Below are 26,158 nucleotides of genomic sequence, written 5' to 3' on the forward strand. Positions count from 1 at the left end.
CTAGTCCTTACTTTATATAGATTTTTAGAGTGTGCATGTCTAGTCCTTACTTTATCTAGATTTTTAGAGTGTGCAATTTCTAGTCCTTACTTTATCTAGATTTTTAGAATGTGCAATGTCTAGTCATTACTTATATCGATTAATTCGCAAGAGTTCGAGGTAAAATAGTCCAAATTTAAGAACAAAACATTTCCTTTGAAATTCAAGCGGATCACTTCTGTAAAGAAATATGAGCTCTAACTTGAAAATACCGATAAAACACCCAACAATGTCAGAGGTGTAAGTAAAGTGGCACACGATAAGAATAAGAGTGAACTTTGAAACCGTTCAAAATTGGTTTGAAGATCGAAATCTAATTAGATTTAAAATGGTTTTTGATTTTCTTTGTTTGGTATCTATATCAATTTATATTTGTTTTTGGTATTTTGGTATATAGTGTTTTTATTTTATTACTTTTCCGTTACCTATTTAATGCTCCATAAAATACTGCAAATGTAATTACGTTTGTCTAGATTCTTGTTCGCACAAGACAATTTTCACGGAATGCATTAACTATTGAAAACACTACTTTTCATGTTTTCCAATACGAGTACATGCCAAAAACAGAGCATTTGGTGTTGAGAATTGTGGCTTCCTTCCCATATATTTATTGCACATATGTCCTGTAGAAATATCAATATTGCCTACGATTGTTTCCACTTCTGTCTAAGACAGCATGTTAAAAATTGATTTACTGAGGTCAGCTCTAATGAACTTTATTCAAAACATAATCGGACGTACTCTGCGTACAAAATATTGTATTCATTTTTCGTAAATTTAAGTTCGTCTATTGATTTACTTTTCTTTCCTACTTAATCTTTGTGTACGTGTTCTATTGTGTACGCCCCTCTTATTTAACCAAAACGTTTTGAGATTCTAAAAAAGGACGCAGTGACATGATCTTTTTTAAATGTACTTGTTTATTCTTCAATATGTTTTGTTGACAGTATTGTTAATTAAACAACGTCATTTTTTAATTAGATTAAACGGTAACCGGTTTAGAAAAATGTATAATCGGTCATTACCTGCATTTTTAAAAGCGTGCCAATTTTATTCAGTATAAAATGCATTGTATTTGACTCGCACTTGAAATTCGAGGTCTTAACTTGTCAATAGATATCGAACACGTTTTAAGCATTAATTGTGTTATAGAAATCGTGTATACAGACCATTTGAATTACGTTTATTTATTGGGGTTTTTTTTACTTCGGTTAGCCAGTGATTAAGCGTTCGGATTTGATATTTTATTTCCTTGCAACTAAAAGTTTATTTGTTTTGAAATACGGAAATATTATATCTGCATCGATTGCGCTAAACACGTTGCTTTTGATGCTGTTTCTATTGAATTTAACTAAATATTTGCGAACACAATGTGACGAAATCGCCTATTGTGCGACACATAAAGGGAAGATTTTAAGCAAGTTATAGAGGTATTACGTAACGAAAGACAGACTGACTGACGTGATGTCTCAATATTGTGACAGCAATACATGTGTATGAGTCTTGAAATGCATTTAACCCAAACATTGTATCGATGAATCTTATTCACAGTGTTTGGATGTATCCATCGGGAATAAGACGATATAAAAAGTAGTTTAAATGTCAGACTGATGAAGGGGACAAGTATTTGAATGGGTGAATTTATAGTTTGAAAGGGAAATTAAAGAAACCAATAAAGTCATATCTGTGTTTCATTATTCGTAAGTGGTAAATGTATCAACATGGATTTATACAAACACTTGAGGCAATCACTCGTTTAGTTCTCGGAATGTGAATTAAAATGGAACTGAACGAGCAAAACAGTGTTAACATATTTATCAAAATTGTCATTATTCCAGTCGAAGGTTAACTGATTATTAAACAAACCAAAAATATTGTTAATTCATCTTCAAGATCGAGAATATACTCAGAGCGGACTGTATATTCAAAATGCATTATTCTTAGCACATTTGTCAACATTAAAGATCTGGCTGTACAAATATAATTTTCTTGTTCTATATAATTTTAATACATTTTTTCTAGCGTCTAGAAAAAAGGCCTTGGCAAACATCGTAGACCCAGATGAGACGCCGCATCATGCGGCTTCTCGTCTGGGTCTACGTTGTTTGCTTAAAGAAATTTCTGTAAGAAATATTCTAAATATAGAAATAAATATACTAGACATCCCTAATTTTGGCAATAAATTGATCCAATTTAGAAGGATGGGTTAATACATTTGTTTCTATCTCCGTCAGTACTGTCGTGCATAATTTTTGTACATATTTCTATCTCCGTACTGTCGTGCAATTTAATCTTTGTTCTTCGCGTAAATATAAAATACAATACAAATACAAACACTTCTGCTTTACGGTTACAGTGATAGTTGCAAATCAGGTCGTATCTTGACCGCGTTGTGAAAAGTATAAATATGAACAATCTGTTGTAGTCTATTTAACGAAATGTTGAGTTTATACAAATATGTCATCGTGACTTTGAAAATAACAGAAACAGTTTTGATACTACGGTAATTTACTACCGCCGTAACGCTATACTTATATATGTATATGTCTGCGCTATAGAAAATGCAATCTGTCAACAGACGTAGGCCTACGTGTATTTAAGGGTTTTAAAACTATTTTGAGACTTGAGATGTCTGGATTAGTGTTTATATTGAGATGCTAGCATATTTATCGCGGATTTAAGCCCGTGTTGCATGCTTGCAAATGGAGATGGATATTAATGAGATGGAAGGGCCAGGTACTTCTAAACGCGCCAGGACGGAGCAAAGTAATGGGAGGAGTTGTACTAATTGTAAGTTATTAAGTATTGTTAATTGAAAAAAAAACATACGTTCATTTTTAGTTGCCTTATCGTATAATATTATATTTCTGAGGTATTTAATTAAATGTAAATAATAACAATCGATTTGATTGAATAAACAAATGAAGCAACCTTTAACAAGCAAGAGTATTGAACGTTCTGTGGTTCTGCAACTGGTCAGAACTTGACCAGTAGATCTTTGTGTATTGAGTTGACTAGTGGACCTTTGTGTATTGAGTTGACCAGTGGATCTTTGTGTATTGAGTTGACCAGTGGATCTTTGTGTATTGAGTTGACCAGTGGATCTTTTTGTATTGAGTTGGCCTGTAGATCGTTGTGTATTGAGTTGACCAGTGGATCTCTGTGTATCGAGTTGACCAGTGGATCTTTTTGTATTGAGTTGACCTGTTGATCGTTGTGTATTGAGTTGACCAGCGGATCTCTGTGTATCGAGTTGACCAGTGGATCTTTGTGTATTGAGTTGACTAGTGGATCTTTGTGTATTGAGTTGACCAGTGGATCATTTTGTATTGAGTTGACCTGTAGATCGTTGTGTATTGAGTTGACCAGTGGACTTTGTGTATCGAGTTGACCAGTGGATCTTTGTGTATTGAGTTGACCAGTGGACCTTTGTGTATTGAGTTGACCAGTGGATCTTTTTGTATTGAGTTGACCTGTAGATCGTTGTGTATGGAGTTGACCAGTGGATCTTTGTGTATTGAGTTGACCAGTGGACTTTTGTGTACTGAGTTTACCAGCGGATATGTGTGTATTGAGTTGACCAGTAGATCTTTATGTATAGAATTGACCAGTGGATCTTTTTGTATTGAGTTGACCTGTAGATCTTTGTGTATTGAGTTGACCTGTAGATCTTTGTGTATTGAGTTGACCAGTTGATCTTTGTGTATTGAGTTGACCAGTGGATCTTTGTGTATTGAGTTGACCAGTAGATCGTTGTGTATTGAGTTGACCAGTTGATCGTTGTGGATTGAGTTGGCTAGTTGATCTTTACCAGTGGATCTTTGTATATTGAGTTGCCCTTTAGATCTTTGTGTATTGAGTTGACCAGTGGATCTTTGTGTATTGAGTTGACCAGTGAATCTTTGTGTATTGAGTTGACCAGTGGATCTTAGTGTATTAAGTTGACCAGTGGATCTTTATGTATTGAGTTGACCAATGGATCTTTGTGTATTGACTTGACCAGTGGATCTTTGTGTATTGAGTTGACCTGTAGATTTTTGTGTATTTAGTGAACATGTAGATCTTTTTGTTTTAAGTTGACCAGTTGATCTTTGTGTATTGATTTGTCCTGTAGATCTGTGTTTATTGAGTTGACCAGCGGATCTTTGTGTTTTGATTTGACCTGAAGATCTTTGTGTATTGAGGTGACCTGTCGATCTTTGTGCATTGAGTTGACTTGTGGATCTGTGTGTATTGCGTTGACCAGTGGATCTTTGTATTTTTAGTTGACCAGTGGATCTTTGTATATAATGAGTTGACTGATTAGTTTAAACATATTTATTTCTTATGGCATGTACAATATATACAAATGTTACACAATATAAGCAGAAAAGGATTGAAAGGAAAGAAGCAAATTCTTGTATAGTTCCTCTCCTTAGATTTAATATATACACATGGAGGGGGCAGTGTTTAAAGACTACACATTTCATGATATATGCCAGTAGTAACAAGACGGGATATAAACATTTAAATAAGTTAGGTGATCAAGGTAGGATGAAGGATTTTGATTGTGGGTCAAAGGCAAATAAATGCAACGTCGAGTCGGGATCGGATTGTAATGAGAAACGCTTAGATTCGGTGATGTATTGTTGGACACAAAGAAAGATAGTAGAGTTATCATCATCGATTAGGGATGTATTGCCAAAGAGGAGCGTATCAAGGTCTACAGGACTTATAATTCCTAAGACATCGTTCATTAACTTTGTCCGTATTACGCTATAATATGAACATAGGAAGAAGAAGTGGACGTTAGACTCAATATCTCCACAGCGACAAAGAGGAGAATCAATAATATTTGCGTAAAGGTGCTCATTAAGGGAACTGGATTTGGTCTTTAAACGCGTGTGAATGACTTGAGAATGACGTTTACCTATGTAATAGTACGATGGTGTTATAACTTTATTCCTGTTAAGTTTAGATTTAAATGCATCATCTGGTAGGTTATTCCATTTTCGAGTGACTGCGGGTACGAATGAATTGAGGTAAAGGGTTGTTCTAGATTCGGAAGTACGTAAGTCATTAGCATTGCGAAGATTATACCTAGCAACAGATCCAACATGTTAGGGTACAAGGTCGGTCAAATACTGTGGGGTAAGTGGAATTTTGCATTTTGTAGAATAATGTTAATTTATGTTTGTCACGGCGGTCCTGAAGCGGTTCCCTAGTCAATTTCCTTATGCAAGTCAGTTAATGACACTAGTTAAGACGATCCACAAGCGACTCGCGCTGCTTCATTTTGAATTTTATCAATTTCGTTTTTTTCCGCTTGGGTGCAATTGTCCCATTTCACATTTGAATATTCGATAAGAGGTCGAATAAACGATATGTAAATTATTTCAAGAGATTTCCGATCAAGTTTAAACCTTAGTTTTCACATAATATTAATTCGATTCCATGCTTTTTCTGTTATGTATTTAATATGGCTGTTCCATTTGCAGTCTTTAGAGAGGAAAACCCCTAGATGTTTGTGGGAACCGACCTCTGGTATTTGTTTAGACATCATTGTAAAAGTACATGGATTTGGATGTTGCTTTCTGGAGAATGTTAGGGATTCATATTTTGAGGGATTAAATAATACCTGCCAATCTAAAGCCCATTTAGATATTGTGTTGATATCACTTTGTAATATTGTATTTGAGATGATTGGATCATCGATAATAATGTATAGAGAAGTGTCATCAGCAAAAAGGCGAATGTTACTTTTGATGTCGAAAACAATATCATGACTGATTAACATTTAATGAGCCGCGCTTTGGAAAACAGGGCTTAACGCATGCGTGTGAAGTATTGTCCCACATTAGCATTAGGCTAGTCAGGGGCGACACTTTCCGCTTTTGTGGATGTGTTCGTATTAAAGGGACTTTTTTCACAGAACTTGGCATGTTGAAGTTTGTCATTAATTCTAACACGGCACGTGACTTGTTTTCTATAGACAAAGAAGGAAATCAAGCGTGGGTTATTCTGCAATAACTTATGGGCGGAGCTTATACACTGAAAGCACGCGCTGTAGCTAAACAAAACATGCCGATACATTTTCCACCAGCGTAATAATCCGGTATTTTATGAATGAAAGTCACGTGACAAAATACTACGCTATGAACAGAAATGCGTAAACTTGACCCAATTTCCCACGGTGTTCGTCTGCTGCTTCGATACTGAAATGGCTGAAGTTCGAATCGGAGTTGTTGTCTTGTAGATTCAACACTCTTGCGTTAATTTAAAGAGTACAATGAAAACATGTTAGTTTACGCAAGTTGTTGTTCTTAGTGAACTAAACGTGAGAAATGAAATGGGTTTTTTCCATCCAGTTTGGCTGTTATTGAGGGCGGATATCTGATCGACAGAACAGCCGAAAGCTATTTTTATGGGCGGAGCTTCACATAAAATAGTATGCAAGAAAAATAAGATACATTCTATAAATCTTTAGTAAAAATCGTGTTAGAATCGAAATAATTCGTGTACGTTATAGTTTGTGGTCGAATAACCCACGGCCGGAAGTTTAGATGCGTGGTTTCAAATCACTCGTGCTTCGCACTCGTGATTTAATCCCTACGCATCTAAACTTCCGGCCGTGGGTTATTCGACAACAAACTATAACGTACACGAATTATTTCTTAAATGCTTTATATTTATAAATGTAAACATTGGATCTAAAAAGCGCCAGGAAAAAACAAGTATAAAATTAAAGAAAGAAAAAAAAGTGACCCTCTACTTTGCTCGAACCACTGACCCCTTGAGTAAAAGTCTATCGCTTAGACCACTCGGCCACCAGTACTCATACAAAGAGTGATATATTTTATACTTTATATAAGCAATCGTCTTAGTGTCACAAAATATAACGACAAAAAAAGAACTCTCCAAACTATTCAATCGTTTCGCTTTGCAACGCTTTACAATTTTCAGGTTTTTAAATTGTCAACAGATGCATAAAATAGATATTTAAGCGCATGGTTAATGTTCAATATTACTGTTTCCTCACAATATCATAACTACAACGAAAATTTGCGAAGCTGAAACATTTTTTGTATTTTGTTAATTTACCAAAACGTGAAAAGGCCCCCTAAGGAGGTCTCTTCTCTATGAAAATCCACTCCAGTTGAACAGTGTCGTCACACATTAGCCTGTGCAGTCCGCACAGGGAATGATACTTTAAAAAATGCTCTTAGTCCAATAATCGTGTTCGTATATTGCTAAAGTAAATTATATGTGAGTTATTACATAAATACATGTATACATATACAGTGAAACTTCAGCTGCACAAGCAGGAGAGAAAATCCTTGTTATGCAATGCGTTCCATTATTAACCCATTTATGCCTAGCGTCTAGATAAAAGACATTGGCAAACAGCGTAGACCCAGATGAGACGCCGCATGATGCGTTGTCTCATCGGGGTCTGCGCGGTTGGCTTCAATGAATTTCGGTAATAAATATTCTAAATATAGAAATAAATGTACTTGACAGCCCTAATTTTGAAAATAAATTTATCCAATTTAGAAGAATGGAAGAGTCCACTAGGCATATATGGGTTAATTGCAAGAAACCAATTTCCAAGCAGTGAGATAGAAAGCACGTGCACTGTACGAAGCACACTTGCATATACACACACACGCGCACAAACATGAACAAACATTGAATCACCACTTTGGAACATTCTATGCAAAAGCACTGGGGGGTGGGGGGTTGGTGGAGGGGGATGGGCGGGTAACTGGTTTAAAGGACCTCCAAACTTCACACTAGGCCCATAATTTTTATTTAAACACAGAAATACATAGAACTTAGCATCATAGCATCGAAATTCAAGTTAAATAGTAATAAATTTCAGTTATTGAAGTACTCAAGTATTATATACTGGCCAGAGCATCAGAGTCGTAACTTTCTGAGGTATGATGAAATGAAACAAAACCGAGGCGAACAACCTTGGTAAATTATAAAAGCGGAGCGACGTATGTACGTCTGCTAATTATGTATCACGGCCTAGTGCGTACTCTATGACGCAATAGATGGTTTGGTTAAATATATGTATTATCTGATACAGGCATTCGTTGTTTCTTATGCGGGAGATGACACGTTATGTATTATTACTGGAATTTAGTGTCAAAAACCCAATTATGTCCTATTGCATACCATTGCCATGGTTCGCCTCTTTCTCTACGCGGTTACGACCTTTTTGATATGAACGCACCGTGATATAATACATTATTATAAACTGTAGATGTTTTCATGCCACTTGTTTTTATGGAAATGTCTATTTATATGCACATGTTGTCACTGTTTTTTAGGGGAAAAAAATCGTATTTACTTGCCTTAAAGGGGCCTTTTCACAGATTTTGGCATTTTTTTAACTTATTCATTAAATGCTTTATATTGATAAATGTAAACATTGGATCATAAAGGCTCCAGTAAAAAATCAAGAAAAAAAATAAAAAAAGGAAAAGAACATTGTCCAAGCAGGTTTCGAACCAGTGACCCCTGGAGTCCTGCCAGAGTCCTGAAGTAAAAACGCTTTAACCTACTGAGCTATTCCGCCGAGTACACAATCTTGACGTATTTTATACCTTATATAAGCAATATTCGTAGTTTCACAAAATTTAACGACAAAAACAGAACTCTCCAAATTATTCAATCGTTTCGCGTTGCAACGCTTTATAATTTGTAGGTTTTAAAATAGTCAAAAGATGCATATGATGGCTATATTAGAGCATGGTTAATGTTCAGTATTACTGTTTCCTCACAAATATCATAACTAAAACGAAAACTTACGAATCTGAAACAACTTTTTTCAATTTTGTCAATTTACCAAAGCGTGAAAAGATCCCTTTAATTGACTGTGTAGCGGTTCAGTATAGGTAAAGTACTGAAAAAAAAAGTCTTACATCAATTTAATTGCGTTAAAAATCGAATGTCGTTCTACAAAATGGGTGTTCTTTAAGCGTTATCATGATTTGTATTTTCTTTACCACTCAAACGTTTATTTGCAGTAGAATAGTCATGCAACATTATTGAAAAAGTATATTTGCTTATCGATAACTTCGAATTATAAATATATATTTTATATATTTTATACAACTTTGTCACATTCTCGTGCCTACTGCTCTCATTACTTAACCTAAATGGCTAGGTGCAAACAGTATATAACCAGAACAGGCTGCGAGTAACTCGCAATATGTTCAGGATTTATGCTGTTTGCTGCTCATCAGTATCTAAGGGTTGGAAATAAAGCCTTTACAACTTGAATCTAGTAAGAAATGTCTTTAAATAAATGTATCTTTCTTATGGACTACAAATGCGTAAACATACGTATCTAAGTGGAAAAGGGTTAAGATTGACGTCAGTTAATTTCCGCGTTCTATAGCCCAAATACGCATCTAACGATCGGTGTAATACTGTGAAATAAATGCTCGCTGTTAAATACAACATCCATTCAATAAGCGGATTTATCAGCGGTGTGCTAATTCCTTTTTAAGCGGTCGTCACTGAATCGGTAAAACTTTAAAACTTATTGAGAACAGAAAGTTGTTTCTTTACTTAGGACGGTTTTAATAATGTTATTTAAAGTAATACATGTACTTCTAAATTTTTAGCTTAAATTAACAAGACGTCCTTTTCGCAATTTACATTTTGCTTTACAGAACAAATTGCACTGTAAAGCGTCGCAATTTTAAAAATTGGATCGTATTTCTAATAAATGTGCATCGTGTGCTACTTTAATTACCAACAGGCGCAATACTGCACGTGTTGAGTGCAATAACATTAAGAAACATTATGCTTTGACTCCGATACTGATCTGTATGCAATAAAATGTTGGTAAACGCTCACGCCTAATTAAATGAGGTACTAGAGTAGAATTACTTTAGTAATTGAATTATTATACTTGTCTAGAGACAAAGTCAAAAAAGTGTATATTAGTCAAAAAGATTGTATTGTTTTATTAACGCTCAGTTCCATTTATTTACCAGTAATAAATGCTTATATGCGAATGACCCGAATGCATGGGAATAATTCTTATGCATGGATATTTTTATTTTTCGGGGCTTTTTCGACGAACGCCTTAAGTGTTCCGTTTGGTCCGTAGGAAGTCAGTGATTGTCTACAGCAAAGTTTAAGACGTTTGTTAAGAATCTGATACTAGTATATGGTTAACGAAGCTTATGTGTGAGTTAATATTAAAGCCGGTCGTGACGCGTACTATCACTGCCGAAAATCCATTGTGACACCGAACTACATTGACACATTTCAATACCTGGTTAACTTTAAGTGCCCGATTGCTTGAATACTTATATTCATTATAATGAAAATCAGAATATAAGCTCATGGAACCGTACATTTAGCGACCTCTTATATTACAATATGTATTGATAAGTATATGAGTACGCCTCTTAAATATTATAATTACGGTATATATATATATATATATATATATATATATATATATATATATATATATTGCCTGCTGCAATGTATTTATTAACACTACTTATGTAATTTTTATTTAAAGCGTTGTGTAACCTCGCTTACTCATGATTCTCATGTGTTTGTTTATTATAATCATTTTTATGTCTATTACTTTTGTCATTATACATGTACTTAAATGTGTCCACATGGACCATTGGTCTTCTGGAAATGCTGTAAATAAAATCTTGAAATCTTGAATCCTATATTGAATGTCTCTACATGAAATCGGGCTCAAAATAATGAATGTTTACAACTATGTTTCTGCCAGAAGGTCACGTGAATTGCCGTTGAAACACTGTGTTTAAGTAGGACACTGTTAGTTCTAGCTCACAAACAATGCAATGTAATCTTTTGGTTGCTTTGTACAAAATCATATATTTATGTCATCATGCACGTTGACCTTAGATTAATATTGTATACGTTCATACTAACTTGTTGTGGGCTGTTTGTGTGATTGATTAAATAATTAACGCCCATAAACAGGTCAATTTTACAAAAAAAAATGAAATTCGGGCATTCTGTCCAAGTGTAAAATAATTTAGGCTTACACGCCTTAAGTGAAACGCAGCGATGTGGCGATCGACTGAAGAGCAATCGTTTTTATTTTCAGATATCAACCCGGAAGTAGTAATCCAATACCTCAACGAGAATCCCGACTTTCTCGAGAATTACGTCATAACGCACGTGAATCAGGAACGTCTGCATCGTTGGAGCGCTTGGAAAGAGCAAGTCAGACGCCAACGACACGGCGAAAACCTAAATGGTGAGTTAGTGTATAAAAACCTCCATATGGGAAAACGGAGTTTAATTGATGTGCGTAAAGTGTCGTCATAGATTAGCCTGTGTAGTCCGCACAGACTAACCAAGGACAACACTTTAAGCCGTAAATGGATTTTCTTTTAGAAGAAAGTCCATGCAAACAATAAAAACAATAAAAGCGGTGAGTGACATCACTGATTAGCCTGTGCGGAGTGCATTCATTTTACCATGTTCTCCACGACCGAGGGTCATATACAGCAGGGTTTTTTTCGTATACAATTAATACATCTCGATTCACCTTATTCATGTACCTGTCATAGCATAAAATACACGTTTATAGAAAAAACAACACGCTAATTGCATACAATACACGATAATAGCATAAAGTACATGCTTTGATTTTGTGCGTTATTAATGTTCGGTAGTGTTTATGTATGTGGTTTGCAAGATACATAACAACAAATATATATAGTTTAGAGGGACGTTATTGGTCCTGTTTAAATCGATGCAAGTAAGAATACTTTTGTGTCATCAAAACGGCGCTTGAATATATATGCACTTTTAAAGGTTACTAATGTAAGAGTTACTCGCAAATTTTGTGACGTTTAGTTTACAGAAATGACACACACATATAATACCACATCGGTCGCGTGAGTAAAATGTCAATATTTTGGCAATATACACAATTACGTCACATGGAGTTATATAAATAAAGTATACATGTAACTTCTTAACACATATAATAGCCCATTTATGCCTATCGTCTAGAAAAAAGGCCTTGGCAAACATCGTAGACCCAGATGAGACGCCGCATGATGCGGCGTCTCATCAGGGTCTGCGCTGTTTGCTTTAACTAATTTCTGAAAGAAATATTCTAAATATAGAAATAAGTATACTAGAAATCCCTAAGTTTGGAAATAAATTTATCCAATTTTGAAGGATGGAAGAGTCCACAGGGCATACATGGGTTAATAGTGTACATGATGACAACAAGCAACACATATACCTGTGGCTTTTGTAAGAAGGTAATGTGGCCAGGAGCGGACATATAATAAATGTTTTGCTGACACGGTCGACACATATCTCGACCAATCATAGGTCGATTGGCTATTATCGGCTCAGGTACTAGTTAAACAATACCTGTAACTATCATACAATTTACCGGGGGAAGTACGGAAAGTATACTAAAACGTACCCAGGAGTATGGCAGACCGTCTTCAAGCGTACCCGGGGAAAATTGTAGTATACTTCAGAGCATCCGGGTACTTTTAAGTAGTAATTGAGCCGACAACGACCAATACAGTACATGCATGCAGGTACATATTTTTTCTTCTTAATTTTAAATGGCATAACTCGTGATTCCCTGAAGTATGAACCAATTAAAAAAGCGAAATATATCAAGGCTATACAAAATAGTTGATACGTGTAAAAAAAGCCTCTACGGGTTGTATGCATATCAATTCCTATGACATTCCATCACTGAGGCTCGATTGGTCATTGTCGGCTCATGTACTTATGTACAAAATACTCTTAACTATGCTACTATTTACCTCTGCCGAAAATAGACTTAAACGTACCCCTGAGTACGGTCGTTTGCCTTTTAGCGTTTTTTAAGTATTGAAGTATACTTAAGGGTACCGCTGGTACTTTTAAGTAGTAACTGAGTCGCCAATGACCAATCAAGCACAACTGACTGTATGTATTAGAAATATGAGTCGCGTTCTGAGAAAAGTCGGCTTAATGCATGTGCGTAAAGTGTCGTCCCAAATAAGCCTGTGCATTCCGCACATGCTAATCATGGACGACACTTTCCGCTTTAATGACAGTCTCTTCTTAGCAAAAATCCAATTAAGGTGGAATGTGTCGTCCATGATTAGCCTGTGCGGACTGCACAGGCTAATCAGGGACGAAACTTTCCGCACATGCATTAAGCCCAGTTTTCTCAGAACGCGACCCATATTCGAACCGATATTTGAAACGTAGTAGTGTCGTTGAGTTGCCCATAGCGTAATTCTTAATATCATGTTAAACTATGAACCTTAACCCTCCGTAAAATTATTGCACTGATTACAAACCACGGGCAACCGTAAGCACATTGTATTTTAACAAATAATATAATGAAGTGAGGTCGCATGACTTGATTAAACCGTGTTTCATAAAAGCATCAAGTACAAACATCTTAAGTACACCTTAATGACGTCAAAGCAAATGAAGCATTTAACCTCTATCATGTACAGATAAATAAAATAGTGTAATTAGTATTTCAAATTATTGTATACCATGTATAATGCATCCACAAAGACTGATCCGGTGAACCAGTATGCAAGGACGATAAAGTATCGACGTTAACCTGTAATAATTATATACTGAGCCGCGTTATGTGAAATTGGGTAATATGCTATATGCGACCAGCGTAGCTCCAGACCAACCAACAAATCCGCGCAGTCTAGTCTAGGAGCTACCCTGTCCTTTTTGAGACCACGAAGCTTTGCATGGTTTTATAGCGGACACGTAGCTCCTTACAAGACTGCGCGATTGAGCTGGTCGCATATGACATAAGACACATGTTCGCATAACGCGGGTCAACAAATACCATCGATTATACTATTACATTTCTTTGTCAAGTTGTATGCACCCAGGTTCATTGTCTTTTCTTTGACCCATTGTATAGGAGGTTTATACGGTTCATTTACCGCCAAGTAAGAGTTCTATGTTTTCATAATCGATACCTACCCACAGGGATTAAGATCAGTTATTGGCATATAATAATGCAGAGAATTAAGCAACCTTACACGGTTGTAATGTGGTGACCAAAGTGCGTTTACACGTTCTACTATGCGCCCAATATTTTGTCTATGTGACATTGCAACTCTTTCGAAAGTTAAAAAAGATCACCCGTCAAATGTTTTACATAAATATTACCTCCAAAAATAAAAGTATTTTATTCAAAGTCCAACACTTGATGATGTCGTTGTTTCACGTTATATTAATACTTTTGCAGGCGAAATCATACCTGATAGGAAAGCGTCTCTATCGAAGTGGAAGGTAAGTTGAATGAAATATTCTATCTAAATAATTTATTAATTGTCGACATGTTACTCGTTTGAACAATACTGTCCTTGCATATACGCTGTGTCCTCAATAAAAGGCTTACCGAACTTGATATCGTCATCCATAGTTAAGTGATAGCCCCAAGTTGGTCACGTTTCGAGTTAAGTCGCTTTAAATTAAATGGGCCATGTGATTTAGCTAGTTACTTACTTAAGTCCGTCTGTGTTTCTACTGTAAAATGTAGACAGCTCGCCACTGTAATTTGATACGTCCTTGACACACGCTTAGTCATCTTGCTTACAAAAGTCTCTCGATTAAATTAATTGCTTTTAAAAAGTCGGTCACAATTACTTCGATATTAATTGGACCGGGTCGTCAAAATGGGTCCTATTCAATATCCGAGCAGACTGGCTCAATATATACCTAATACATCCGTATACTCGGATAACGAGTCCTTAGTCCGGTAATGAGAATACAAAACCGTGCGTGACTTTGCAGCGGGCATGGTAGCTCCTGACCAGCCGGTGTCCATATGCAGTTTGGTATTTAGCTACGTTAGCCACCTATGGCATAATATCAATTACCGTTCAATGCGGCTCGACTGCACTTAGTATCATTTACTTATATATAAATCTGTTTAGATTAATCAATTGAATTTGCATACAAATTAAAGCTACCTGCATCATTGCATTCCAAGAAAAAGAATCATAATGACTAAGCTTATGAGCCGTTTAATAGGGGTTTAATGCATGTGCGTAAAGTATCGTCCCAGATTTGCGTGTGCAGTCCGCACAGACTGATCAGGCACGAAACTTTCCGTTTTCATGTTATGTTTCTGTTTAAAAAAGTATCTTCTTAGCAAAAATTCCAGTTTAGGCAGAAAGTGTTGTCCCTGATCAGCCGGTGCGGACTGCACAGGCTAATCTGGGACGACACTTAACGCACATGCATTTAATCCCCTTTTCACAGAGCACGGCTCATATTTATGTGTAAGTTGGCTTACAATACCTTTATCCGCCACAGGCATCCCTTCATTCCAAAAAATGGGGCTTACTACAAGAGTTGACAAGAGAAATACATAATCTCGCCAATAAATCACAAGTTCTCGCTGAGCTCGCGAAGTGCATCTCAACGGGTGAGTTACAGACGTTTGAAAATTGTCTTTGTTCAATTACACGTTGTAAATATACGAAAAACGTCCTTAACCCATTTATGCCTAGTGGACTCTCCCATCCTTCTAAATTGGATCAAGTTATTTTCAAAATTAGGGATGTCTGGTATATTTATTTCTATTTTTAGAATATTTCTTACAGAATTTCGTTTAAGCAAACAGTGTAGACCCTGATGAGACGCCGCATTATGCGGCGTCTCATCTGGGTCTATGCTGCTTGCAATGTCCTTTTTTCAGGACGCTAGGCATAAATGGGTTATGAACTCCCGAGATTATCGTTTAAAATAGTATGTGTGACTTAAAACACCAAAAGCATTGTGATTTTGTGTTTACTTTATTAAATTGTCGTTATTATAATAATCAGTCTTCTTTGATTTATTAATGATGTTAACCTGTTATTGACCCATAAAGATATACATTTTTACCAATACATTACTGCTGTTTACATTACTCGGTTATGCGATGGCATTTTATTTCTTGTCCAATACAACACTAAACTTAGGATTTGTGGCAATATATAAACTTTCATCACGTTAATCTAAAAGAAATGTTAACAACATGTATATGACGTTTAGAACTTTAACATGCGTAATTAGTCGTCACAGATTAGCCTGTGCAGGCCGCATAGGCTAATCTGGGACGACACTTTCCGCAAGTATGGTAGTTTCCATTCACCGCAAGACTCTTCTCAGCCACAATCCAGTTTAGGCGGAAATTGTTGTCTCTGATAAGCAGGCGCAAATTGTTTTCCCTGATAAGCATGTGAGAATTGTCTTCCCTGATAAGCATGTGAGAATTGCACAGGCTTATGCGGGACGACACTTTACGCATGCAGGTAAACTATGCTAAATCTGTCTTATAATTACAGAGTCATTCCACGTCATGTTGTTGTTGTTTCAGCCACCTCCGCGGAGGGCCATAACCTCTACCTCATCGACAGCTCACAGCAGCTGTTCTACCAGAAATATACAAACAAGTACCTGCTATTTGCCTCATCTCCATTTAAAACTCTATAAGCATATGTGCCGTGCTCTGTAAAGAAGGGGTTAAATGCATGTGCGTAATGTGCCGTCCCAGATAAGCCTGTGCAATCAGCACAGGCTAATCAGGGGCGACATTTCTGCTTTATTTTTTATTTTCTGTTAAAAGCAAGTCTCTTCTTGGTAAAAATCCAGTTCAGGCGGAAAATGTCGTCCCTGATTAGCCTGTGTGGATTGCGCAGGCTAATATGGGACGACACTTTACGCACATGGATTAAATCCCTTTTCACAGAGCATGACATATATATAAATGCTACAAAAAATGTTAAAAATGTTTACTTAAAGCGTTAAGATGCAATACAAAATACTTTTCAAGTTGTATCACCTCATAGCGATTCTACAAACTCGAATGCGATCCTTTACTTTTCACTGTAAGTATTTGGTTCCAATGCAGGAATTAATACAATACATTGATAAACTTAAGTAACGTGTATTGGTGTTCGCCAATTTTTATTGTGGATTATAGTTAACTCAACTCTGTAAGCTAAAAATGCAAAATCCTTACAGTGAAGTCCCTTGAACAAATATCGTTATCAAGATTATTGTGATGGATATATAAGCTGAAAATCATTGATCATTATACAGTATTATTAAAGCACCAGTGTCCTCTTTTTCGGAATTAAATAGATTGCAGAAGTCATTTTCGTGAGATTTCACTTAATGTGATACAAAATACATGACGAACAGTCCTGTTATATGTATATTAAGTCACGAAAATGCAAAACACGAGTGCGCTCATTCAAATGCTCAAATGTTTTCCAATTTGTGAAGAGTTGTTTTTTCTTCACGGTTTGCATGGTGTTCGCAGGAATGAGATGACATCGTCGTGTGTCGGTGGTGGGCGATTGTCGACCACTTTGGCGGGATACGTCATGTGCACCGCTGAGACTGTACGGACGGGCGACATTCTCGCGGTAGGCATAACAGAAATGTTATTATTATTCCGATAATTTGTATGGCTTAATCAAGAAAGTTATTATTCTACAAGTTCCCTCTACAACTTTCCCAGGTGTTTGAATTAATTAACATGATAAACATCTTATGTGAGCTAAACTTGCCTTAGGAAAGTTACGTCGTTATATAGTGTAAACGCGGCGATTATAACATGCAATATAATGCATTTTCTCTGGTGAAATATCCATTACTTACATTTACATTGTCTTAATTAATATAGATAATTATTATTCAAAACGTAGTACATAATTCTGCAACTATAACATTATGAACTTATTATAATCATCGAACGCCTCTTCATAATCAGTAATGGCATCATCTTCCGCAGCAGCATTAACAGTGAAAACAGGCTGATCCTGTATCTTTTATAATCACCCAAATCAAAACCTCATTATTCTTAACCAGTATATGTTTTGTATATTATCAAATGAACCTCGATTGGGAAAAATTGACTTTATGCGTGTGCGTAAAGTTTCGTTCCAAATTAGCCTGTGCAGTCTGCATAGGCTAATCAGCGACGAAAATCCAGTTAAGGGGGAAAAGGTCGTCATAGATTAGCATGTGCAGACTGCATAGAGAATAATAGGTTAGTGTTGATTATAGATCAGGTTTATCATGCGAGGCTTAGAAAACAAAAAGCACGAGCCTTGGCGAGTGCTTTTTCGTTTTCGTGCCGAGCATGATAAACCTGATCTATAATCAACACTAACCTATTATTCTATTTATCCCACTTTTTATTCAGTTAACTTTTTTTATTTAAACAAAATAAGTTTTCATGAGTGTTTGTCGTACTTTGATAATGACTGTAGTGTAACCAAGGTCAGTGTATTACTCCGCGTTCCAAAAATAACCGCTGATCAAATAATCATTTTTTTAATCAAAATATCGTTCTGTAACAAAGTGTCGAGCGTTATTAATTACAATTTTAATCATATTGAATTGCAAATCTTTAAGTTTTATGATATCAATATGACATTAAGTTGTTATATACAAGGAACTACATTTGTTTACAACGTAGCCTAACACCACACACAATTCACTTTCAATATCAAACTATCGAGTCGATCACGAGGTGCACAATATTTGCTTCTTTGTTATAATATGTGGTTATTCGTGACGAAATAACAAAGATTATTTGGATTTAAGCTAATTATATACTTTAACAATTTGAATGTTGAAAGTGGCACCAAAGAATTGTGAGGCAAAGTTGTTCGAACTAGAGAAAGACATTTGCTGGTGAAGTGACTGGGTGGGGCGAACATCAAGATCAACTTGTTCGAAGGTAGACAGTGGTTGTCTAGGCTGCATTTCGGCCATAGTTTCGGTGCATGAAGGTGAACAAGAGGAATCTGTTGGATTGTTACATTTACTGGACTGAGCAAGAATGATCACTTTTGCTGCTGTTCAACAGATATGTTGGAATAATTGGTTATGGACTGGACATTTTTGTGCCCTGTTATGGCCATGGTTTCAGTGGGTGGAATGTTTGCATTTCGAAGTTTTTGGACCAGGAATTTGCGAACTGAGTGGTTCGTTATTCTCTTGTGCTTGAGAAAGCCGGCGTCTTTTGCCATGGCCTTCAGCATCTGACCTAACTTGTTGACACCCAATTGTTGACTCAAGAATCACCGGGATGCAGTGTCATTTGTGCGTATTGCCAGGTAGAAAAGATGCTTTGAAGAAAAATCAGATGGACGCATATCCGAGTACAGCTTGTAAATGAACACAGGATTTCTTGGTCCAGACGATTGTTTTCTACGGTCAAAGGGGAGCAACTCGAACTGACTTCTTCAAAGGGGAGCAACAACAACAGAACCTATTTGCATAGTGTTAAATTTACCTAATACTAGGTTTTAATGACAATAAATGACAAAAAACTCGTTTTTTGCTACTTTCCTTTGATTTAAGGTCATTAAGAATGACACACATTTGAGATTGCTTTTATTATTGATGCACTTGGCAAATACAGGTGACGAGGTGCGTGGGAAAAAGTAGTCCCGGTTCGGCAGTTGATGACGTCATTTCGTGCCATTGATTATAGCCTTGCCGTTGATTATAGATGAAATTTAATCAACGGGGCTTTAATCAACCGATTTCGCTGTAAAAGTGGGATAAAAAGGCTTATCTGGGGCGACACATAACGCATATGTATTTAGCCCAGTTTTCCCAGAATGGGACTTATAACTTTGTACGCATGCGCCTTCAGGATGATCGGTTTCCTGACGGACTGGCGGTGGGAGGGGAGAAGTGTCAGTCGGTCATGGGGCTGCCAATCATCAAAGGGGACGGCACCTTAATAGGTAGGAACATGGTTTTAAGTGTCTGTGTGTGCTACTTTAAAGAATGTTATCCGAATAACTGTTATATTAATGCAGACCACTTTTAGTTGTGTGTCGCTGCAGGCAAGTTGTTAGTTGTGTCAGTGTGTCGCCTGCAGGCCAATTGTTAGTCGTAAGTCGCCTGAGGACCAGTTAGTTGCGTTAGTCTGGGTTATGAAACGCACTTTGATACTTATTCTGGAAACTCCGTTCACGGAGCATCCGCGAGTCGTTTAGATAACGGTGTGAAGCGCAGTACATTGCAACACTATTGGGTGTGTCCTGGTGAAGACTAGTGAGTGTTACTAGGATTGGTCACGTAGACACGAACATGTGACCCCGGGCGTGTGTAGCTAGTGGTGTGACACTCGTTCATGGTGCCGCTTTGGTTTTGAGGGTAGCTACTTGTCCGCTGTATTGACCTTTCGCAGGGTAATTGAAATTCAAGAGTCATTAATAACGAGCTTGTAAATACCAATACTTATATTCTCATACAGAATTTCTTAAAGTCTGCTATTGACACATACTCGCGAGGGAGGAGAGTCCGGTCTGTTATTATGTAATAAAACGTGTTACGTTGTAAAATTGCCTGTCAATTGCAGAGCTTAATCGAATTATACACATTTGATGCGCTGACTGCTTCAAAATAAATCACAAAACTCGTGGTGAGCTTTTCTTCTGTTGCGTTGACAGGACACCTTTGTACTGATTGAATTTGACAGTGATTGAGTAGGCTTTTCCCCTTTGTCCCAATCCTGAAGACAGTTAACCCATTTATGCCTAGTGCACTCTCCCATCCTTCCAAATAGGATCAATTTATTTTCAAAATTAGGGATGTCTAGTATATTTATTTCTATATTTATTATATTTCTTACAGAAATTCCTTTAAGCAAACAGCGCAGACCATGGGTCTACGCTGTTTGTCAATGCCTTTTTTTAGACGCTAGGCATAAATGAGTTAACGTATTTCCTATCCACATCCACAATCAGGTTCATTTGCCCATTCTTGTCAAATCTCCTGGTCAATTCGTGAATGACTTACATGTGTTCATTTGCCATGCAAAGACTAGATAATACTCGTCCCAGATAGATAATAGATAGATAATAATAATTGAGAAATATCCTCGTCTCATTTTGTACATTTCCTTCCGCTTGTTGTCCCCTACCGGCTTCACCGAAGGGGACTTATGGTTTGCGCTCTGTGAGTCCGTCAGTCCGTGAGTCTGTGAGTCTGTCACACTTTTCTGGATCCTGCGATAACTTTAAAAGTTCTTCATATTTTTTCATGACACTTGAAACATTGACAGATGGCTTAATGGACATTATGCACGTCGTTTCATTTTATTCCTACGTAAAAAATTATTGTTGATATGGCTATATATATATTTATTTATTTATTTATTTATTTATTTATTTATTTATTTATTTATTTATAATCGGACAATGATGGAGCCGGTACGGGACATATATTGCTTGGCAATAGTCTTGTTATCAATAGTTTGAAAGTAAAAAAAAATACATTGAAGAAGTAATTTTTCAAGTTACGCGCACTTGAAGTTAAAGATGTTACTCAATTAATTAGAAAAGTTCTTTTTGCTGCCTCGGCAGAGATTCCGTTCATGTTTTAAAGATAAAAGATCAAGCAAAACGAAATAAACTCTGACGAGCAAATTTACGCTCCTACGGTAAATCGCTCATAAATACGCATGTTGGAATACGATAACTTCTCCGGACTTGCTCCCACTACCTTCAACAACATATGGTCAGCTGGGAATGACTGGTCTAAATATGTGTGATTGATTTTGTTGGAATATGTTTAACGTTTAATAGTGTAGCTCGTCAATTCGCGGTCGCTTTATGATTCAAATACAAATAAATATATAAAAAAACAATCAAAGCAAACATAACACCATTGTGTATTTCCCATCGTATTTATCATATCGTGGTGCGTATTCATATGTCATTTTGCAAAAAAATAGACACTCACATGTGAAATTGGGTATGGCGAAGTTTATCATTTTATCTTAAGATGTTATTTATACTCGATTGAACATTTTCGGCTCAGATATTACTTAAAAGAACCTGGGTACTCTTTAGAATGATGTACAGTACCAGCTTACCTAGGGTACGGAATATTTACTAAAACGTATGGCCGGGTGTCTTTAAGCGCACTTTTCGTACCTGGGGTACATTATATTATATTAAGGTAGTGTCTGAGCAGACAACAACCGATTGAGCGTAATTAATTAACTCTATTGATCTTGATTAACAAGTTGGTATGCTATTTTGGCTTGTGTTCATATGCCATACACGTAAGTTGATACCATTTGTCAGAAGATACAAATAAACCTTTAAGGAAAGTGTGGAGATTTTCATTAAGCAGTATCCATTACTGTGTGCAATGTGGTTGTTTTCTTACAGTTTACCAGAGACATACCTTTCAAAATTAATAATAATGCATATTATCACATAAGTTGCTGTTGTTTGTTGTTGTTGTTGGCTATCATAATACCGGTATATATACTTTGTAAACCGGATGTTGGTGTATCAGACGATGGGTGTACAATTATGTACATAATTACGATCAGTGAAGGTTCTGCTATTGCGTGTATATATGAGTCGTGGTTTGAGAAAACTGGTCATAATGCATGTGCGTAAAGTGTCGTCCCAGATAAGCCAGTGCAGTCCGTACAGGCTAATCAGGGACGACACTTTCCGCCTAAATTGGATTTTTGCGAAGATGAGACCTCATTTAAACGAAAAATTTCATAAAAGCGGAAAGTGTCATCCTTGATTAGCCTGTGCGGACTGCACATGCTAATCTGGGACGACACTTTACGCACATGCATTATGACCAGTTTTCTCAGAACAAGACACATATATCGATTTTGCGTCCTAGTAATGTTCCAGTGTTCTTATTTATGTCCAACCCTTTCAGGTGTTATTGAACTCTACCGGAATGTGGGCGGTGGAATATTTACCCTCGATGACGAAGAGGTAAGGGCAAATACCTTGAGCAAATTAAAGGCAATGTGTGCACGGAATTTATTGGAATAAAACATAATTATTGAAGGCAGTAAATCTGACTGTCAAATGTTCATAAAGAAATGTAAATAAAGACGTTTTTGTACAAGCAAATTACGTTGGCAGTTCATGAATGGATATGAGCCATTAGCTTTAATTGATTGTTTACAAAATGAATCAATGATAAAGACCAATGTTTCCTTATTATTGAAGGATATATAACGGGTTTGCAATTATTTTAAGACTGTAATATGTATTATACCCAAATTACTCCAACAGTATTCGTAATGCATCCATTGAGTCGTGTTTTGAGTAAACTGGGCATAATGCGTGTGCGTAAAGTGTCGTCCCAGATTAGCCTTTGCAGTCCACACAGGCTTATCAGGGACGACACTTTCCGCTTTTATGACATTTTTCGTTTAAATGAAGTATCTTTTTAGCAAAAATCCAATTAAGGCGGAAAGTGTCGTCCCTGATTAGCCTGTGCGGACTGCACAGGCTAATCTGGGATGACACTTTACGCACATGCATAATGCCCAGTTTTCTCAGAACGCGACTCAATTAAATGCCTTAAATGCCCGCAAACGTACATGACACATCTTTGGGCTACGATTATCTATTAAGCTGTACTCATTATTACATATTTATTTTATGTGTTGTGACGTCGCATTTAACATGAAACAATTCACTTCATTAATTTATTTCCCTTATCATGTTATTTGGGTAAATCATGTTGTGTTTTGCATGTACACGTACCATTTGTCCGGATCTAGTCCTTTGAAAGCCAAGCTGTACCATCAGTACAATTTGCTTTAAGTGTTCAGATGGACCGAACTGGTTTTCAAATGACGTTTGTGTTTGCATACATTGCTTTGATATTGTAAATGAGCCTCGCTCTGGGAAAACGGGGCTAAATGCTTGTTCGTAAAGTGTCGCCCAAGATAAGCCTGTGTAGTCCTTACAGGCTAATCAGGCACGGTATTTTTCGTTTACAGGCAGTCTCCTCTTAGCGTAAATTTAGTATAGGTGCGAAATTTCGTCCTGTGCGGACTGCATAGACTAATCTGGGACGACACTTTACGCACATGTATTAAGCCCCGTTTTCCGAGAGCGAGCCTCGTATGTATGTGACTCCTGACTGTTGTAGGTGGCGATTTCTATGATCATGTGGGCCGATGTTTGTGTTGAATATGTGGAGGTAATACGAATGACGCTAGCGTCCATAATAGCTGACTGTCTCTAGAATCCTCAAATGATTTACACGGTTTTTGGTTTTGAAAACTTTTATGTGCATTGGCTTTTAGAGCAAAAATATAAGTACTTCTGATAGCTATTTGTTTGTGTGAAAAAAAAGCTGTTCGTTGTTGAAAGAATACTTAAAGTATGGCTTATAAAAAGGAGCCAAAAGAATACCTAATAATAAAGTTATTGTTAATCATTAATATGATCAATACATGAATAATAAGGTGGAAAAACTTAAATTTCCGATAATTATTTTTCACGACCCAAAACTGTGGAACTGTGTCTAAAATAGCTTTATAGCGCCTAAATCACAGCTTCATTGCCGATACGTTAATATCCTATAGAACAACATGTCAAGGGATACGTTGATTTGATGTGCATGTATAGAAGGATGTGTAGCGGGAACAATTTAATTTCAACTCGACATGTTCATTAAAGTACAATATCAAGTACGATTCGAGATTGCATTTTGATATGTGTCTTGTTCTGATAAAACTGGGCATAATACATGTGCGTAAAGTGTCGTCCCAGATTAGTCCTGTGCCGTCCGCACAGGCTAATCAGGGACGACACTTTCCGCCTTAACTTGATTTTCGTGAAGGAGGGACTTCCTTGAAAGTAAAAATACCATTAAAGCGGAAAGTGTCGTCCCTGATTAGCCTGTGCGGACTGCACAGGCTAATCTGGGACGACACTTTACGCACATGAATTAAGCCGAGTTTTCTCAGAACAAGACACATATTATTTTGCTTGTTCCTGCTTATATATTTGATTGATGAAAACGACTAATTTTCATTATAAATAACATAATATCCATTAGTCTTTCTAGAATGTGGTCTATACAAGAATTAAAATCATCGAATATTTAAAGCTACAGTCACTATTATCTCCTATTCACTTGCTGAGAACAGAATCTGGGTTTCTTTCTATACTTACACAAAACTAATTTTTCAACGGTTTAAAGGACTCTTTTCTTTTCACGTGATCTTTTGAAATGTATAATATAACATGGCTAAGACAGACGATGTACTATGTACAAGCCGTAATAAAGTTCTGTTCTGTTCTGTTCTGTTCTGATATTCTCCCAAACATTTACTTAGTACTGATATTTTTGCAGAAATACATTTAACCACAGTAATACTTAACATATTTGTTTCAGTACTGGTTTTGAGCCAAATTGAGTACATCGTAATATAATGTCATCAATAAACGGGTTAAACACGTGCATGTTCGAAAACCATGTATACATATATACATATAAAGTATCGTATAATTTCATTATGTGGATGCGGTATATTTGTAAATGCATGTTTTTCTCACTAACTTTGCCTTCAATTTCTAAACCCACAATCCAAACCATTATACATTATCACTGTCTTATTTCAATGAACGATAAAACATATCCATAATTAAACGCGACTGCTCACAATCTGGCTGGCTCATCTGCATAATCTGTGCTTGTTTGTTTTTAACCCAGATGCACAAACTACCACCAGTACAGGGGCGTTTATAACACTAACAACGATGCTAAAGTCGATAATAAATTTGTTGTTCGTCGTTGCTGTTGTGGATTCCTTCACTTCCTTGCTGCACCTTCTATATGGAAGCATATTGTTCGAAAAACGTGCACGCGAGCTCACGCGCTGCGTTCATGACTTTCTTGGCAAAAAAACTCCGTCAAAAGACATTGACTGCTTATCGATCAAATAGTTTGCCTAAGAATTACTTACAACTGTTACTTTTGTATTTTTCAAGAGAGCGGTGTCCATTTTAATGTGGGGATGTCTTACCGTACACTACGCAGAGGTATTTACCCGCATGCTGTTATACTATTTTTATTAAATGAACGTAATGTGGAAGTATCTCTATTGTTTTTATATGTACATGGTTTGTAAACTTGTGTGAATCCTCTGTCGTAATATTATTCGAAGTATTATGTTGGTTTTTAGCCTTTAAAACGATGTTTTATTCGATTCGTGTACGACCATTTTTTTTCTTTCGTTTTAAGGACATAAAATAAGCTCTACCGTTTTTGCAGTAGTCCATTGGTGGGACACGCTTCGACCAGC

The 26,158-nt window shown here is 36.5% G+C and overlaps 1 protein-coding gene across 2 annotated transcripts in view; it reads left to right on the forward strand.

The window, feature by feature from the left end:
• LOC127874185 (probable 3',5'-cyclic phosphodiesterase pde-5) overlaps positions 1-26,158 on the forward strand; it is a 163,785-nt gene that overhangs the window by 102,278 nt on the left and 35,349 nt on the right. For both annotated transcript variants that reach the window (XM_052418376.1, XM_052418377.1), the window contains exons 4-12: positions 11,141-11,293; positions 14,291-14,334; positions 15,364-15,475; positions 16,412-16,487; positions 17,360-17,465; positions 19,712-19,805; positions 22,762-22,820; positions 23,995-24,045; positions 25,845-25,895. In XM_052418376.1, the coding sequence (XP_052274336.1) occupies positions 11,141-11,293; positions 14,291-14,334; positions 15,364-15,475; positions 16,412-16,487; positions 17,360-17,465; positions 19,712-19,805; positions 22,762-22,820; positions 23,995-24,045; positions 25,845-25,895 (746 nt within the window). The remainder of the gene's footprint in view (positions 1-11,140; positions 11,294-14,290; positions 14,335-15,363; positions 15,476-16,411; positions 16,488-17,359; positions 17,466-19,711; positions 19,806-22,761; positions 22,821-23,994; positions 24,046-25,844; positions 25,896-26,158) is intronic.

This window comes from Dreissena polymorpha, chromosome 3, assembly GCF_020536995.1.
Source record: "Dreissena polymorpha isolate Duluth1 chromosome 3, UMN_Dpol_1.0, whole genome shotgun sequence".
In the NCBI taxonomy this organism is placed as follows: Eukaryota; Metazoa; Mollusca; class Bivalvia; order Myida; family Dreissenidae; genus Dreissena; species Dreissena polymorpha.